The sequence below is a fragment of the Micromys minutus genome (genome assembly GCF_963924665.1).
Source record: "Micromys minutus genome assembly, chromosome: 17".
Taxonomy (NCBI): domain Eukaryota; kingdom Metazoa; phylum Chordata; class Mammalia; order Rodentia; family Muridae; genus Micromys; species Micromys minutus.
In genome coordinates, this window is record NC_137952.1 from 26,240,401 (window position 1) to 26,258,318 (window position 17,918).

Consider the following 17,918-nt stretch of genomic DNA (forward strand, 5'->3'; position numbering starts at 1 on the left):
TGTTCCCAGTGCCAGACTGTGCTGGCTGCCTGCCATGTGCCACGCTTACCAATTTATAGACACTTGACTTCAGTCCTAGTCACCCTCTTCTTACAACACTTTTGGTTTATGTTTGCATGTGTTTTCTCTTTATTCGTGTATTTATTTATTAGTTGCGGTGTTGGGGATGAAACTCAGGGCCGTGCATACTAGGCAAGTGCTCGACCATTTAGCTACGTCCCCAGCTCTAGCACTATTAACAGTTGGAATGAGGTGGTCAGGTTGTTTTAGTTCCTTGAGAATTTCACACAGTGTGTTTTACCAGCCCCCCCCTCCAATCCTAACCTCACCCCCTCCTATTTCCTCCCCACCCACCTTTGTAATCCATCAAATCCAGTTTGTGTTGCTTATATAGTCTTAGCTGCGTGGCTACTTACCAAGGGCTAAGCTCTTTAAACTGACCTCCTATCGCCTGCCAGCAGCTTCTCAGCTAGGGTGGAACTTCCCCTTCCCATACTGGGATTTGGTCTGGCATGCGTTTGTATGGGTTTTGTGCTGTCACAGTTATGTGACTTTATTTGTGCAGCTGTCCTGCTGTACCTTGACAATACTAAAGAATGCTGTTTCTTTGTATTCGTTTGCCACCTCTGATTCTTAGAGTCTTTCCACCATCTCTTCTACAGTGGTCCCGACCCTTGAGGGAGGAAGGGAATGTGATATGTCATTTAGAGCTGAGCATTCCGGTTGCTAATGCTCTGTGCCTTGGTCATTTGTGGGTATCTGTGTTAATCACCATCTATTGCTAAGAGGAGTTTCTCTGATGAGGTTTGACAGACGTACTAATCTGGGTATAGCCATGTCGATAGGAAGTGATTTACTATAATGTCCATTTAGCAAAATCTTGGTCCAACAATGGTGCCAGGTATGGGTGTCAACTTGTAGAGTGGAACTTAATTATAGTCAGAGTAGTTGGTTTCTCCCTGATGCTCATGCCACTATTACACCAACAGGTGTGTCTCTCCAGGGCTGACCTTGTTGTAGCTCACAGGGTTCACATCTGGGCAAATCAATGATGACTTTTCTTCTTTGGTGGCATGCACAGCTCCTTCTTGCACTCTGAAAGCAAGCCAGGTTAGTGTTCTGTGACTCAGGTGTGTGGTAATGCATATTCTAAATACCTTCAAACCTGTCAACTGCAGGACATTGGGATGGGTTGAACTAAGAGGACTGTGTAGCACTATTTTCTGGCTGGGCAGAGCTCATACCAAGGGCTTCAACAGTCTTCATGTGTGTCTAGCATATGGTTTTGAACCTTAGCTTGTGTCCTTTTCTCTGCAAATTGTGCTCCTGTTTGTACAAGAAGCTTAAACAGAACTACAGTGTACTGATTATGCCCCAGCATTTAGAATATGTGGGACTTGTGGGTGGTATAAGAGACCCTATGTGGGGAAAAGTTGGGGAAGGGCATGGGATTGGAAGCACAGACACGGGGTTATGACTGAACAGCGTTTGTATGTAGGAGAAAGTTAGAGATGTTCAAACAGGATGGTGAGCTAGTGTGATTCGGGGTGAGGGTGGGGTATGCAGGACTAATGACACAGTAGGTGGTCAGGCTACCAAGCAAAGTCAGAACTATTGGGAAAGAAAACAAATTTGACCGTGGGGGAGGGGATGCTGGTTTGTTTGGGTGGCTGTGGGATGAGGAATCAGTGGTGTGGAGGCTGCTGTGAGGACTCAGGTAGTTTGCATATGAAGAGCCAGACAATGTGGAGAATGCAGCCTGCGAGGGCAGTGTGGGGACGAGGGCAGTGTGGGGACGAGAGGAGCAGGTTGGACATTAAGGATGGAAGGGACTAGCTGATGGGCCCAGATCTCAGACAGCAGGTCTGCAGGGAATGGAGCTGAGGCATTGCCTACAGTCTGTCCTCAGTGTTGACGTAAGACTGATGCCAGTGCCAGACTCCTAATGGGTAAGACCACAGGGACTGGGAACTTCCTTCCCTGTGCTCCTTGTTTTCAGCAAAAGAACAGTTCTCTTCACCTAGAGATCTGCTGCAGGCTTCACCGGAGTGTTTCCAATGAGTGTTCAAGCACTAACGAGCCCTTTCCTTCACTGTCCCCCTGTCCCCCTGTCCCCCAGCCTGTTCATTATTTTTGCATTCTAGTTTCCCAGCTTGTGTTCCCCATCCATGGCAGGTGGAGGAGAGAAGAGGAGAGGGGAGGGGAGGGGAGGAGAGGGGAGGGGAGGGGAGGGGAGAGGAAAAGGAAGGTAGGGGAAGGATAACAGAAAAAAGAAACAAAAAAAAATAGAGAGGTTGAGTATTTAGGGGCAGTCAGGGAGGGGAATGACAGGGAATGTCTATCAAAGACAATGGAAGGATAAATGGACATTCCCTACTGAGGCCCATACTGGAACAGTGAGAACTCTGAGCCCCTGCTTCTGAGTGTTCTGCAAATGCATCTGTGCCTAGGAAGTGAAAAGATATGGGATTAGTGAGGGATGAAAATAAACTGCTACAGCCAGTTGAGCTTCCAGTTGTGATGGACAGCCGGTAGAATTTGCTGCAGTGATGGACAGCCAGTTGAGCTTCCTATAGAGATGAAATGTTATATGTCTGCTGTCAGTTTAGTAGCCACCAGCCCTGGGTGGTGGGTGATTAAGGACACAAGAACTTATTTTATTATTTGTGTGTGTGTGTGTGTGTGTGTGTGTATGTGTGTGTGTATGTGTGTGTGTATGGGGGGTGTATAGGTGTGTGCTCCATGTACTTGTATGGAGGTCAGCTATGTAAAGTCAGATTTTTGCTTCCATGTTCCAGGGATCAAACTCAGGTCATCTTGCTTTTAAGACAGCGTCTTTACCTGCTGAGCCATCTTGCCTAGTCTAGATCTGAATTTTAATTTCGTTGTAAACAGGAGTGTCTGGTGCTTACCACTTTGAATGGAGTTTATGGCATTCAGATGTAAAAGGGAACAATGGGAGTGGGCAGTAAATTGTTTCCCCATTAGGCCTTCAACTCAGTCCCCCATAGACACAGAGACTGAACTCAATGGGCTCATCATTAGGAGGGATGGAGAAGCAAGAATTTCCTGTGTTCAACTGTAAGTTAAGAGAAAAAACATTGTCCAAATTTATTTTTAAGGCGAGAGCGTCAGTATTCTGTCTGTAGTGGTGAAGCCTGTCCTGGTTCGTGTGACATCCTCTATTTCTGTGTGGGTAGCCCTGATCAGCTCATGGTGCACAAAGGGAAATGTGTTGGTGAGTAAACTAGCCACGTTCATTAAGTTAATGTAGTGACAAACATTAATCCTGATGTGACCGAACAGAGTACAGGTTGACATCTCAGCCAGCATAGTCTGAAGAAGACCCATATCCTAACAGGAAGCTGCAGTTGTGGCCACCGATTTTCATGCCTGGGATAAGAAACTGCTCAGCTTCTCTAACGTAATGTGGAAATACAACCAGGCTCTTGGAAATATATTAGTGGACAGATGTTCCTAAATATTGCATTATATGCATCTTGTACTGATAAAATGTGTATAAACAAAATGAGCCCTGATAATTGGGATCTTTGATAACCAAATCTCTGCTTTTTCCTTCATGGTACTACAGATTGAACAAAGATCTGAGTGCATGCCAAGCAAGTTCTGGACCACTGAGTCACATCCGTGGCCCCCAAATCTCCTTAAGCTACTATCAGTCTGCTTGGCATTATCCTGCATGGCACATTGTGCCTGGCTGGGAAAGCCACCTTATTTTCTCTACATCTTATTTAGGAGTTGTCTCTGGTGGCTGCTTGGAATAAACCGTTCTCTGCAATGTGGGATTTTAATTATTTATTTAAAAATCTGGTTTTCTATATTGACTTTCTTAGCCATATAGATAAGCTAGGGCTTGCTTTCATGTAGTGAATTTTATAGTTTACTTCTATTTTCAGTCCTCTAATTGCCAGAATTGATGGAGAGTATTCAAAAGTCAAACTTCCTTGCTTTCAGCATCTTTCCTCCTCATTTTAAGGTGGTACAAATAATCCAGAGAGCAGCTAGGGATTGGGCAGAGGACGGAAGGAGCAAACCAAGCACCTGAAGAGCCTCTGGTCTGCACACTCAGCCTGGGACTGTGGTAGCAGCCTAAACATACTAGGATTCACAGACACAGGCTGTCATGAAAACAGCCACTAGGCGGGGTGAGGCCACGGTAGAGAGGTGCTTGGCCTAGGGCTTGAGATTGTCCTTGACTCAGACAGATTCACCTTTTTAACTACCAAGAGTAAATTACTTATTTCCTCACAGTGGGCCCTGATTTCTATGAAGTATCTGTTTTTGTTTTTGTTTTGTTTTTTAACCATCAACTGATTAATTCTTTAATGTTCAACAAAACATTTTCATTTTGAGAAGCAACATCTAATGTTTGTTTTTCAGTTTAAAGTTGGAGAGTCTAGAGAATGTTTCTGGCCGTGAGCGAGGTGCTGAGACTGTGGATCAGTGACTTGCTGACGGGGACGGTGTCAGTGCCCTGCTGACACTCTGCTTCAGCCTCGGCACACTTGCTCTCTGGGTCGCCTCCACGAGAAAAGGGTCATATGAGGGGAGCAAAATGAATTTATAATTTAAAAGCCCCAGAGATTATAAAATGTCTAGCTGTTTTCTCACAGTGCCAGTGAGGCAGCTTAGTGGATGGGGCGCTACCCTAGCAACCTGAGTGATACCCAGAAACCACCTGGTAGAAGGAACAGATTGACTTCCGAAAGTGGTCTTGTGATTCACACACAGATGCTGTGGAATATACATGTATGTGCACACGTATAATACATGATTGTTTTACGTGTGTATATGTATAAATGTTATACATATATGAAGAGTGCCAACACCCTGGGAAGACACACGTGCAGTGAGACTTCATGTGAGCCATGTCAGCCTTCATCCATCCCATAATCTCTTCGTGTCACTGTCTCCAAGGAGTTGTTCAACACAAGTCTAAACTAGAGTTCCTTCCTGTAGCTGACAAGTTTTCAAACATCAGGGTCTTTCCCTCTTAGGCTAAGACGTTTACAAGTCATTATGACTAGCAAATGATTAGGTTATTTTAATTAAAATCTCTAAATTGCCAGCATTTCCCTGAAGTAGAAACTGCCTGACAAATGTAAAATCTAGGTGAGCAAACTCAACCATAATTCTCCAAAGTACTTTTGCTAAAACTGTCTTATATATGCAGGTTATTTTTGCTTCTGACTTTTCAAATGGAAAATGCAATTATCAACAGCTCTTAATTTATTTTTCTCATTAGGAAAATGAAGTAATATCATGAAAAACTAGTCTTTTTGTACTAAAAGGAAAGTGTAAGGCTGCAGAGATGCTTCAGCTAGTAATGTGCTTATGAGAAGACATGGCTCCAACTGCAGAACCCACATTTAAAATAGCAAAAAGCAAGTCGTGGTGCTATGCATTTGCCATATAAGTGCTGGGAGATGGGGCAGATTCTTGACTAGCCAGCCACTGGCTCTGAGGCAGTGAGAGATGCTACCTTCAAAACAAGATGAACAACATCTGAGGACCAGCGCCCAAGCCATCCTGCCCGCCCATGCACATGCGCACACGCACACACACATACAAGCACTTCATATGCACACAGAGGGCTAGATTACTGTATTATTAGAGGTTCCAAACTGGAGATGAGTTTAGTAGCCTGGTGTCATTTGGTGATACCCAAAGACTACTTGTTTTCCATGCTGGGGACTGAACCCCACACCTAGCACAGACTTAGCCAGCACTCTACCCCTGAGCTAGCCCAGTCTACATTCGCGTTTGACAGTTGATGCTGTGGTAGGGGTGCTGCTGACATCTAACTTGTTGACAGTTGGACAGAGAGTGTTCCCTACAACCAAGGACAGTGTGGCCTGGGTTCTACCGTGTTATGATGAGATAAATTCAAAAGAAAACAGCATCCAGGAAAGGAAAAGGAAAATTACATTTTCTTCTTTTTCTATTATCTTTAGTGGCAACAGAGAATTTTGCACAACAGGGTTGATGTTAGAGCCTAAGGAAAAAATGTGCCTGTTAGCTAACTTAAGTGCACTGCTTTTTAGCCTTAGCTGTCATTCTGGCTCTTTTTCTCTAAAATAATTGGGCAGCTTGGCTTTGCTGAGCATATACAGAGTTTGTGCCTCTGATGAAACCACTTTTCAAATTAGACTAAAAACTGTTGCACTGAACACACTAATCTATACTAGTGGAATTGTTGCGGTAAATATTAAAAAAGGAAAAGCAACTGGTTCCAGCGTGTCACTGCTCCCTGCTGCCCCCAGGTACTCTCTGGCCCAGGAGGTCTGTGCACGGTTCCAGCGTAGCACCTCACCACGATGCTCCCTGGCGTTAGTTTCCAGCACAGGGGAGAGGCATCAAGAACATACATTAATTCTTCTCTGGTTAGTATCTCTCCCAGCTGCCTCTCTGCTAGCCTTGAACTCTGCCCACACCCCAACAAGCCTGACAAGTTCAAAACTCCAGAAACTTGTGATTTAACAATGGCTTTATCTCAGATTTTCTCAGTAAATTTTACTCTCCACAAAATGTCCACACCATAAACTCAGACCCAAATGATATAATTGCCCACCTAGACAAGACAAATCATTTCTTATAAGATATTATAACCACCTGTATCTATGTAGAGACATACAAAGAGGATCATCTACATCTTCCTCTTTCTAAAACGTTGTTCCTGCCTACCCTTCCTTCTTGTCCAATGACAGGCCTCGTGCCTGCCCTCTTTTAATCCCAACCACAGGGAATGATAGGGTAGGTGTGGTCCGCAAAGGTAGGCTGCTAAAGGAGAACAGCACTGTAGGTCAGTAAGATGCTGTTCTCTGTATCTCACCCAATGATAATCTCATCATCGGTTCTGAACTTTCTACAATAATTAAGATTTAAAGGTTTGGGTTATATTAGTAATTATTAAAAATTCTTACAAATGGGCAGGTATTATAGTAAATGATTCTTTTCATAGTTAGCATGTAGTACACACACACAGTTCACAAGATGTGACGACCTTTCCTGTCTCTACAGGCAGTGATGAGCAACTGGGGAAGGTGGTATACAATGCTTTGGAAACAGCCACAGGCAGCTTCGTCTTGTTGTATGAGTGGGTCCTTCAGTGGCAGAAGAAGATGGGCCCTTGCCTTACCAGTCAAGAGAAAGAGAAGATTGATAAGTGCAAAAAGCAGGTAGGTAAGCTGGGCGTGATGCTACCCAGTACTCGGGAACTAGAGTGGGAAGGCCAGATCAAGGTCATCCTAATCTACATAGGCCATCCTGGGCTACATAAGCCCTTGCCTTAGATTCAAAAATGAAAGAGAAATGTTAGTGGTGTCATGGCTGTCCAAAGGCCCAGTCTCAAGCATTGGGCAATGAAGCAAAAAGCCTGCACCCAGTGGCCGCCACAGAGTGTGAGGACCATGGGACCCTCACCTTCACCAGGCCTCAGCTCTGCTCCTCTCCTGGAGCCTGTCCCAGCCTCTCACCCTCCTGCTGCGACTTCTGACTCACAGGGATTATTCCCACTTCACAGCTGTGCTGGCTGCAATTGTATTTTCTCTGCTCTTGTAAAATGTTGCTTTAAAAATGGCCTTTGAGGGATCAGAGGGATTTTTTTTTTTAATTTCATTTCTGTGCAGGGCTGTTAATGAGAAAAGAATTTTACATGCATTAATAACGCTGAACTCAGGGGAGCACTTAGCATTGTATTTAGCCTTTGCCTAATAAAGAGGTTAGAAAACAACCAAAGCAAGAGAACTTTAAAGCACACCATAATCAGTGGTTAATTTTAGGTGGTAATTATATAAATAAGTTTGAGGATTTTTTTCTGTTGTATTATATTTAAATTTACATTTTTCAGTGCTGGGAATTAAACCTAAGGTCTCTTGCCTGCTGGATAGATGCTCTACCATTGAACAAACATTCATCCCCCTGGATCTTAATTCTTTTTACAATAATCCTTAGTATAATTAAAAAATTTGATTTTAAATATGTTTCTTTTTTTCTGCTGGCCATATCACACACATAGCCAAAATTTGATTTTTAAAAGCAACTTAGCAATTTTATGGTATTTGGATACACCATTTTGACATTGAAGTTGATAATTAGCTAAAATTTCTTGCATTTTTATGTACTGTCAAGTTGATTTATCTATTTAGAGGAAGATTCGGGTCATGGCATCTTATTTTTCCATCTTTGAAACTGTATTTTTAATCTCACATCTTACTTTTGGAGTGAAACACTAGCTAATGTCACTTACCTAATCTCTTCAGATTCAAGGAGCAGAAACAGAATTCAGCTCCCTAGTGAAACTGAGCCATCCCAACATCGTCCGCTACTTTGCGATGAGTTCCAGAGAAGAGGAGGATTCCATTGTGATCAACATTTTGGCCGAGCACATCAGTGGGATCTCTCTCGCTGCACACCTGAGCCACTCGGGCCCAGTCCCCGTACACCAGCTGCGCAAGTACACAGCCCAGCTGCTGGCCGGCCTGGACTACCTGCACAGCAACTCCGTGGTGCACAAGGTTCTGAGCGCATCCAGTATCCTGGTAGATGCAGAGGGCACTGTAAAGATAACAGACTACAGCATCTCTAAGCGCCTGGCAGACATTTGCAAGGAGGATGTTTTTGAGCAAACTCGAGTTCGTTTTAGTGACAGTGCCCTGCCTTATAAAACTGGGAAGAAAGGAGATGTGTGGCGACTTGGCCTTCTGCTGCTGTCTCTTAGCCAAGGCCAGGAGTGTGTGGAGTACCCGGTGAGCATCCCCAGTGACCTGCCAGCTGACTTCCAAGACTTCCTGAAGAAGTGAGTGTCACGGATTGTTCCGTCCTGCCTTCCTCCTGTACAGCTAAGGAACAGGGATCCTTGCCCAGGTTCACGTGTTCTCTTTCCTCATTAGAGTCTCCCACCTTCCAAACCCTCTTGAGTTTAATAATTAATTCCCAAACTACTTTGAGGAGGCTTCTTGGAATCCTCTAGACTTTTTTTTCCATTCCTGTCTGTCCCAGAAGGTTCAGCAGTGATAAGAAGCACACGGAGTGTGGTAGACTTTCTCCATCACTTTGCTGCTGAGTCCTAGGACACCACAGAGAAGGCCTCTGGAACCAGTGGAGAAGTGTGGTTCTGCCCTCTTTCTCCCTACTGCTCCTCCAATGGCTGTCTCTCAGCCAGGTCAGAGGATCAAACCACTGTTTCTAGACAGGATTTTCCACCATTTGTGAATCAAAAGTACATTATCATTACAAAACCAGCTTTTAAAAAAAGCGTGTGTGTGTGTGTGTGTGTGTGTGTGTGTGTGTGTGTGTGTGTGTGTGTCTGAGAGAACAAGAACCCATTGACATGTTTGTGGAGGTGAGGGAACAGCTTGCTGGAGTCTATTGTGCCCTTCCACAGTGGACTGTAGAGACCAAACTCAGGTTGTTGGGTCAGCAGGCTTATGGGGCCACCTTCTCTCTCCCCCTGCATCTTGCTGGCCCACAGCCTAATAAAGATCCTTTCCTTGGGCCTAAACTATTTGTCCAGGTCTTTCCTCTCAGTATCTTCTACCTTAACCCTAAGCCAGCACTACCCCTCAATCTCTAAGAGGAGGTATGGGCCTTGTTCTGGCCCCTCTGGAGCCTAACCCTAACCCTAACCCTCCTGCAGGCCTGCCCTACGCTGTTTCTCCTCCCTCACACTGTCTGCCCTCCTCACCTTCGTTTCCCTAGTCACTCACTTTTATCTTCTTCACCTTGTCACTTGCCTTCACATTTCTCTTTGCCTGAGACCTGACCATAGGGATCCCCATCACCCACGGCAGTGTCTGAATCTGAGCATTCCCTCTGCCACACGCTAGGGTTTCCTTAGTGATGGACCGCACAGGCGATGGCAGCTGTGACAGTGGAGCTGAGTTCATTTGTGCAGCACACACTGTAATGATGCGTTCTCAGGCTGTGTCCCTGTCCTTAAGCAACATATAGAATTTAAATGAGGCTATATGTTGCAAAAAGTAGCTATGATACTTTCCTCATTTGAGGAAAGATGCCAAACTTTGAGTCTGTGTGCAGCTTTCTCTCCATAATGTGTATGAACTTTTAAGATTTTTCTAAAACATCACTTATGATTTTTTAAATGAAATAAAACTTTTTAAAGAGTTGTTTTTATTTATTTAATTAGTTAGTCATCTAATGTATGTGAGTACACCATAGCTGTGTTCAGAAATACCAGAAGAGGGCATTGGGTCCCATTACAGATGGTTGTGAGCCATCATGGGGTTACTAGGAATTGAACTCAGGTTCTCTAGAAAAGCTGTCAGTGGCCTTAACCACTGAGCCATCTCTCCAGCCCCCCACCCAAAAAATGCTAAAAAAAAAAAAAAAAAAAAAAAAGTATTTGAATGCTCCCTACAGTGGAGTGGCTGAAGTGACAGATGGATGGTGAATTACAAGTGAAGTCTTTTTCCATCTTCCCGTGACCTCTTAAACGCTTTCTCTCTTCTCACCTCAGCAGAGGGCTGAGACTCTCCTGGTTGTCCCTTTTCAGGAACAGTTCCCCTCTGTCACTTCTGAAGGTGACATCTGAGTTTGTTCTGACTGTTAACATAGCTGTTATCTGGGATACTGTGTGGGCACCTCCCTTCTGGGGGTGGGAACATTGGGAGTGTGGGGTTGTTAGCCTTGCTGTTCACCCAGGTTAGCAGAGTGGATTCTGCCTGTGAGTGGGGTGAGAGTTCAGGCGTTGGAGATGTGGTGGGTCCTGGACTAACAAAGTCTAGTGGCTATAAATATCTGAAAATACAAGTCATCCTCACTAGACATTGGCTTTTCCTGATCCGCATCTATTGTCACAGCAGTCACAATAATGTCACAGTTGAACAAGAGTTAATAGTGCTCTTCAGAATCTAACACAGCATGTGTAGGATTCGAGAGAGAGAGGGAGTGTGTGTGTGTGTGTGTGTGTGTAACTGAGGAACCATCTCACCAGTAAGAGAATGCATTGTAAATAAATTCTGGTGTTCCCTGGCACTCCCAAGGGTTGAGTGAGTTCAAACCTCTCCGGCTGCCACTGGCCCCTGTTGCACCCAGACTGCAGCTCTCATCACCCCACAGAGAGAGCTGTGGAACGTTCCAGGCCTGCCATCCCTTCTGGTCACAAAGCTGAGGCTAGCATGACCTCTGCTGCTGGTACCCGCTCTACTGCCAAAAGGATGGATTCTGAAAATGCAGTCATATCAAGCAAGAGCTCCTCAGAGCTGCAGTTCACTCTCGATGCTTTAAGCCTGTTTTGACCCAGATGTGTTGTGTCAGTCACATCAGTGCCACGGTGGTAGACCAAGAGTTGACAGTGCAGAGCATGTGTAGGCGTGGTCAGTACAGTGGGCGTGAAAAACTGGAAACAGCCCCAATAGAACTAGAAAGTACATTAGGAAATTCCAGGAGGTCCACGATGATGTAGGAGTTTAAAAGGTGACCTTAAATTTTAAGACGTGGTTGGAAGGCTGCTTGCTGAGAGTAAATAAAGTCAGTGTGCTCAGTAACGTCATGGCTGGGTTGCTGTGACTTGTGGATGGAAGCAGAAAGGAAAGGGACTATAACAATGCACATTAAGAGATTGAGATAGCTGGGTGCAGGGAGGCAGAGGCAGGTGGATTTCCATGAGTTCCAGGCCAGAGCAAGTTCTATGACAGCCAGGGCTGCACAGAGAAACCCTGCTTCAAAACCAAACCAAACCAAAGGGCGAGAGAGGACTTCTGTTACTTGTTTATTCATTCTTTTTTGAGGCAGGGTCTCACTTTGTAGTTCTAGCTGGCTGGCCTTGGGACTTTGACGTGTTAGCAGTGTTGCTCAGTGCCACCATTGTATTTCAGGATCCTTGGCAACTGATCGCTGTCTTTAGAAAGCATGACTTATGTCGGGTCCTCAGCAGGCTTAGTTCAACACGGCAAGTTCCTAAGCTGCTAATGGAAGTGACATAAAGCTGGTTTATATGGCCTGAGAGCATTTCAGATCATTTTATGCCTCTGTAGTTAACAAAATGTAGTTGGTTTTCCTTTTCTCTTTTCAACTTGAATCCAGTCTACTGTGGGACATGCCAACCATAAAGTAGTGTTTATTCACTTAAGTTCATTTTTAAGTACATTTTCTTCCAAAAGTAACATGAATTTGCTAATGTGTGTTTTAAAAGAAAAGCAGACTCACAGATAACTGGGTAGATGAACTAGAAAGGCATTTGCATTGTGCACACTGAGATTCTTCCTCCCCTCTGAGGTGTGTTTGCCTGGATGACAAGGAAAGATGGAGCCCTCAGCAGCTGTTGAAACACAACTTTATAAACCCTCAACCAAAAATGCCTTTGGTGGAGCAGAGTCCTGAAGGTGAGTTATTGCCTGCCTGCCTTTCCTTCTTTTCTTTTTTTCTTTCGATAGGGTCCTACCGTGTAGCCCAGGCTAGACCTCTTGGTCATTCTACCTCCACCTCCTGAGTGCTAAGACTACAGGCATGCCCTACTACACTTGACAACAATCTTTATTATTATTACTGTTATTGTGAAAACACAAAGCCTGAATTACTTCTTTACCTGCGCCAGGCCTCACTTAACCATTTCCGTACACTGCTTTGCAGCCCTACTTCTAGCCTCCTCTATTGGTGGAGTGGATGGGGCATCCCTTTCTTGTTGTGTTACCCACATTGCTATGTACAGTAGAAGAGCTTGGCGTGGACCAGGAAATGCGTTTGGGTTCCTGCCGCCTAGTTCAGTCACTCTCTCTTCATCCCCGTTACCCTCGCCTGTAGAATGGGCCAACTGTATGTTCTGCCTGTTTAAAGACCACCAGGTGGCAGAGATGTCAAAGGATACGAAGCTTTTTCAGACCACTCATTGGGGCCCCTTCCCCTCACACTTACGCTGTTGGCTCCTGTGAACTGTCTTTTTTTTTTTAATTCTTAAGTATGTGTATATGTGGGAGGGGCGGTATGTGCACATGTGGATGCAGTGCCCAGAGAGTCCAGAAGAGGCCGCTAGAGTCCCTAGAGTTGGAGTTACAGGAAGTTGGAGGCTGCCCAATGTGGGTGCCGGGCCAAACTCCAAAGGCAGTAAATGTGCGCCCTTCACTACTGAGCCCTCTCTCAGGCCCAGTCCTCTGGTTTTCCTAATGCATCTGCTTTATCTCAGATTCTGGGGGACAAGATTACATTGAGACCGTCATTCCCAGCAGCCATCTGCCCAGCGCTGCCTTCTTCAGCGAGACCCAGAGACAGTTTTCTCGGTACTTCATCGAGTTTGAAGAATTACAACTTCTAGGGAAAGGAGCTTTTGGCGCTGTCATCAAGGTATGGCAGGGTTGTCCCCAGTCCCTTTTACGCTTCCGCCTGCATTCCCATGGCCTCACAGGCTGGGTTTTCATTTGGAGAATGGAGAGTGGAGAGAGAGGCTGTGAGACCTTCCCCTCCTGGAGTCAGAGGTGTTCTTCAGCGCTACTCTGGACTCACTAAGAATACATGGCTCCTGTGTCCTTGGCGGGCTCAGAACAATGACACAAGAAAGAAATGAAAACCATGATTATAAGCATCTCAAGTGGTCAAGATTCGCGTGAAGAACATTTGTCTATGCTTCGATCAGGAAGAGAGCTGTCCTCTCCACCTCCCCTCCCCACCCTCCCCATGTTGTTAGAGTTGTTAGAGGAAAGATTCCAAAGTTAGAACGGAGACAGCCTTCTAGCCGGGAGGTGGTCTTGATGGCTCTTGTTTTCTTGCTTGGGAAGATTACAGCATGTTTTACGGTGCCGCTGTCAGGCCTCTGCTCGCTCGGTCTGGGTAAATCTTATGTAATATAGGAAGAGGCTTCTGCTGTTCCTATGTCACTTTATAACCCACTGGAGATGCAGGTTAAAAAGCATGAAGAACAGCTGAGGTGCATGCCGTGATTCATGTATGAATGTGACCTCTACCTGTTGGGGTGTGTGTGTGTGTGTGTGTGTGTGTGTGTGTGTGTGTGTGTGTGCATAATTCTGAGTGTCGGGAAGCAGGCAGCAGTCTGGTATGGATTTTTGTGTGTTTTGGAGGGTTTTGTTTTGTTGGGTTCTGGGTTTTTTTGTTTGTTTGTTTTGAGACAAGGTCTCATGGTGCCTGACCTGGCCAGGACAACACAGTGTAAGAGAAAATGGCACTGAACCCTCTTCTTTGTTCTGACCCCTGCGTGCTGGGACTCCAGGCCATTATGCCCATGTCTCCTTTACTCTGTGCTGGGATCAAACCCAGAGCTTGCGTACGCTTGGCAAGCGCTCTACTACAGGAGCTATTCCCTGACAGGCTTTTGAGAACTGTATAGCCCAGGCTGTTCTCAAACTCAGTGTGGCCAAGGATGACCCTAAGCCCCTGGTCCTCTTGCCTACATCTCCCTGTGTTAGGATTATGTATTCATCTTAGAAGTCTCTCTTACTGTACAGGCCTCTCAACCAAAGCAAGAATTAACTTTCCCACAGTAGAAGAAGACCAGCCTTTAGCAAGGCGATAAGGTATCCTAAAGAAATTCATAGTTCCCAGAGGAGCTTAGTTCACAGTGTCATTTTTATTAACTCCGTGTCTTTGTTTAGATTCTGGAATTTGAACACTAACAAACTTCATTTCTTTCTCTTCTTGTCTTTTTTGGACATGGCTCTTGTAACCTTCCTTATTTACATGATCTTAAAGATGATTATCAAGCTGCCATACCAAGGGCATCTCCATCTTCCAGGCCCTCCTTTCTCTGAGAACCCGGGCTCTCACCCCTCCAGGCTGCCGTCAGAGTCGAGCAGCCTCTTCCCGATCCAGGCTTCTTTGGTAGTTGCCCTTCATTTGAGCACTTTCCCATCTGAGCAAATGAACTGCTGGGCGTCTTTAGTGCATTAAGTCTTGTGTAAATGTGAAGGAAAACCTGGAACAGTTCATTCACTCAAACCAGTGGGGCCTTCAGGGAGGGATGGTGTGTGAGCACACTGGCCTTGGAGACTTTTTCTGTTGTTTCATTCTGTTCCTGTTTTTATGGCTTGATTTTATGTCATCTGTTTTGAATCTTAACTGGGTGACAGAAATCAGTGGTGGGCATGCGCGTTGATGGTAATCGCTGCTGTTGGTTAAGCACACCTCTCTGGAGCTGTGAGTTCCCCACATGTTCTCACTTATTCCTTAGTGTCCGCATTCAGTGAAAATGTGTAAATGCTGTGTAGGTAAGAAAACTGAGTCTCAAGGAAGTCAAATATCTCCCCCAAATTTACATGGCCTTAGTAATTCTTTGCAAAATAAATTAAAATTTTTGGAGTTTTATCCATGTTTAGTGACTTTGAGTATTAAGAAAATAAAATCATCAGATGAAAATTTACACTGGTTTTAGAAAATGAATTTTACTTTAAAATTAAAATGTATTTTGATATCTATTTAGCAAATATAACAACAGAAGAATGGGAAGTAACTGTCATGCAAATTAATGAAACTTATGACTTCATATGTTAAGCTAATTTTAAAAACGTTACACTTATTGATAAATAAGTGACTAAGACAAGCACAATGGTCCACGCCTGCAGTCCCAGCAATCTAATGATGGAGACGGGAGAAGGAAGAGTCTAAGGTTAGCTTTATCACCATGAGGACTTTGAGGCCATTCTGGGCTGTACGAGACCCTGCCTAAAAACGAAAGAAATGTGTATTCCAGTAATCCCAGTTCTGAAAGAAAAGGATGACAAGTTCCAGGCCTGGCTACGTAGTGAGCTATTTCCCCCAGAAAGAGAAAAGAGAAAAGGGAGGGGTGAAGACAAAGAGAAAGAAACAAGGAGAGATGAGACTCATGCCCTCTCCGGTGTCTCCAGCAGAATCCTCACACCTGAATTTCCTGAGCTTTTTCCCTGTTTGGAGGCAACTAAGGCTTTCCTCACCTTGAGTTAAAGCTTTATGGCTCTTACCTTTTATTATGGGTTCGCAGACTCCAGGTTCTGCTGGGGAGGAAATGGGGCCATTTGGTGCAAATGCCAGCGTGTAAGGTTCTAGGCTACAAATCTGATCAGGTCCTGTCCCCCTACTGCTGGGCAGGTGCAAAACAAGCTTGATGGCTGTTGCTATGCCGTGAAGCGCATCCCTATCAACCCTGCAAGCAAGCACTTCCGCAGGATCAAGGGCGAGGTGACGCTGCTGTCACGCCTGCACCATGAGAACATTGTTCGCTACTACAACGCCTGGATCGAGCGGCATGAGCGCCCAGCGGTGCCAGGAACACCACCCCTAGACTGCACACCCCAGACCCAGGACAGCCCACCCACCTGCGGGAAAGCGTCGGGCGACACTGAGGAACTGGGCAGCGTGGAGGCTGCAGCACCTCCACCCATCCTCAGCAGCTCGGTGGAGTGGAGTACATCTGCAGAGCGCTCCAGCAGCGCTCGCTTCCCGGTCACGGGCCAGGACTCGAGCAGCGATGAGGAGGAGGAGGATGAGCGCGATGGCGTCTTCTCGCAGTCCTTCCTGTAAGTGCCTTCTGTAGAGGACCCCTGATCCCTAACCCGGTAGGCCCACGTCCAAAGATTTCTCACATCCAAGGCCAGAAGAAGGGAGAAGCAGAGGTGATTTTCAGTACTTCATCTTGATACTTTAAGAGAGTTTGTGACAGGGCACTGCTTTAAATCACAGCTTCCAACTCTGTGGACCACTTAAGAGTCTTGACAGCTAACTGCCCGAGAGGTCTGGAATTATGACCCAAGAGCAATTGTCTTAGCAATTTATTTCATTGTACTCAGTTAAATACAATTTATTACAAACTCTTAGCTATTAATTACTTTGTGAAACAATTGAGCTCCTTAAGAGTTCTCTGTTGGGGGCTGGAGAGAGGGTTCTGATTCAGAGAGCTCAGAGGAGTTGAATTCGATACCCAGCACCTACATGACTGCTACTAACCATCTGTAACTTCAATCCCAGGGGATGGCAAGCCCCCTTCCGGCCTTCACAGGCACAGCATACTTACGGTGCACAGACAATGCTGGCAAAGCACCCATACATACAAAATAAAAATTAAAGAAATAAAAGTTCCATGTTTAGTTAACAAAAAAGAAGAAACAACAGCCCAATCTATATTGATGTTGTAGAGGAGTGGTCTGTCGTAGTTACTGTGCCATTGCTGTGAAGGGACACCATGACCTCAAAGCCTATTGCAAAGAGCCTTCCAGCAAGCCATACCTCCAATCTACCAACTGGAGACCAAGCATTCAGTGCATGAGCCTTAGAGGACTTTCTCTCTCAGACCACCACATGGTAGAATGCTCTAGCGTCTTTGCTTTTCTGCCGAACTAAAAAGAATGTCAGCTTTTTGTTCGTTTGTTTAATGTGTCTTTATTTCTCTTTTTAAAGACCTGCTTCAGATTCTGACAGTGACATCATCTTTGACAATGAAGATGAAAACAGTAAAAGTCAGAATCAGGTAAATATGTAAGTAGAAGTTACCTAGTTTCACTCAGAGCATGATATGTAAGGAAATGACATCATCTAATGTTATAAACATCAGGCAGAATGTCGGCGCCTTAATCTAATATGTGAACATCAGTTTAAAAATATAGCCATTCATTCAAAATAATACTATTCGTGTTTTGGGCTTTTATTCACACTATAAATTTATACTGAAATATACATATATAAATTTATATAAATTTTATACTGACATAGAAGAAATAAACTGACATACTGTACTTTTTTGAATGGCTTAGCAGTTGAGAGCACTTAGCACACAACATTCTTGCAGGCCAGCACGTGGTTCCCATCACCCACAGGATAACTCCCAACACCTGTAAACCCAGTCCCCGGGACCCCAGTGTCCCCTGGCCTCCACAGGCATCTGTACCCATGGTGAACATAAACTCAGGCAGGCACACATATACAAATACAGTTAAGTTAAAAATCTTTCTGTTTAAGTTTCA

The 17,918-nt window shown here is 45.0% G+C and overlaps 1 protein-coding gene across 6 annotated transcripts in view; it reads left to right on the forward strand.

Moving 5' to 3' along the window:
• Positions 1-17,918, forward strand: part of EIF2AK4 (eukaryotic translation initiation factor 2 alpha kinase 4) — a 79,637-nt gene that overhangs the window by 23,145 nt on the left and 38,574 nt on the right. For 5 of the 6 annotated variants that reach the window (XR_013975379.1, XR_013975380.1, XR_013975381.1 and 2 more), the window contains exons 7-13: positions 3,123-3,238; positions 7,042-7,199; positions 8,283-8,818; positions 12,259-12,365; positions 13,163-13,320; positions 16,051-16,478; positions 17,356-17,425. Coding sequence is in view for 3 of the 6 variants with exons in the window: in XM_080931117.1 (XP_080787243.1) it covers positions 3,123-3,238; positions 7,042-7,199; positions 8,283-8,818; positions 12,259-12,365; positions 13,163-13,320; positions 16,051-16,478; positions 17,356-17,425 (1,573 nt within the window). In the remaining 3 variants the exon portion in view is untranslated. Of the gene's footprint in view, positions 1-1,018; positions 1,111-3,122; positions 3,239-7,041; positions 7,200-8,282; positions 8,819-12,258; positions 12,366-13,162; positions 13,321-16,050; positions 16,479-17,355; positions 17,426-17,918 lie in introns of those variants that run through there. The other variant, XM_080931119.1, reaches the window with a different exon arrangement.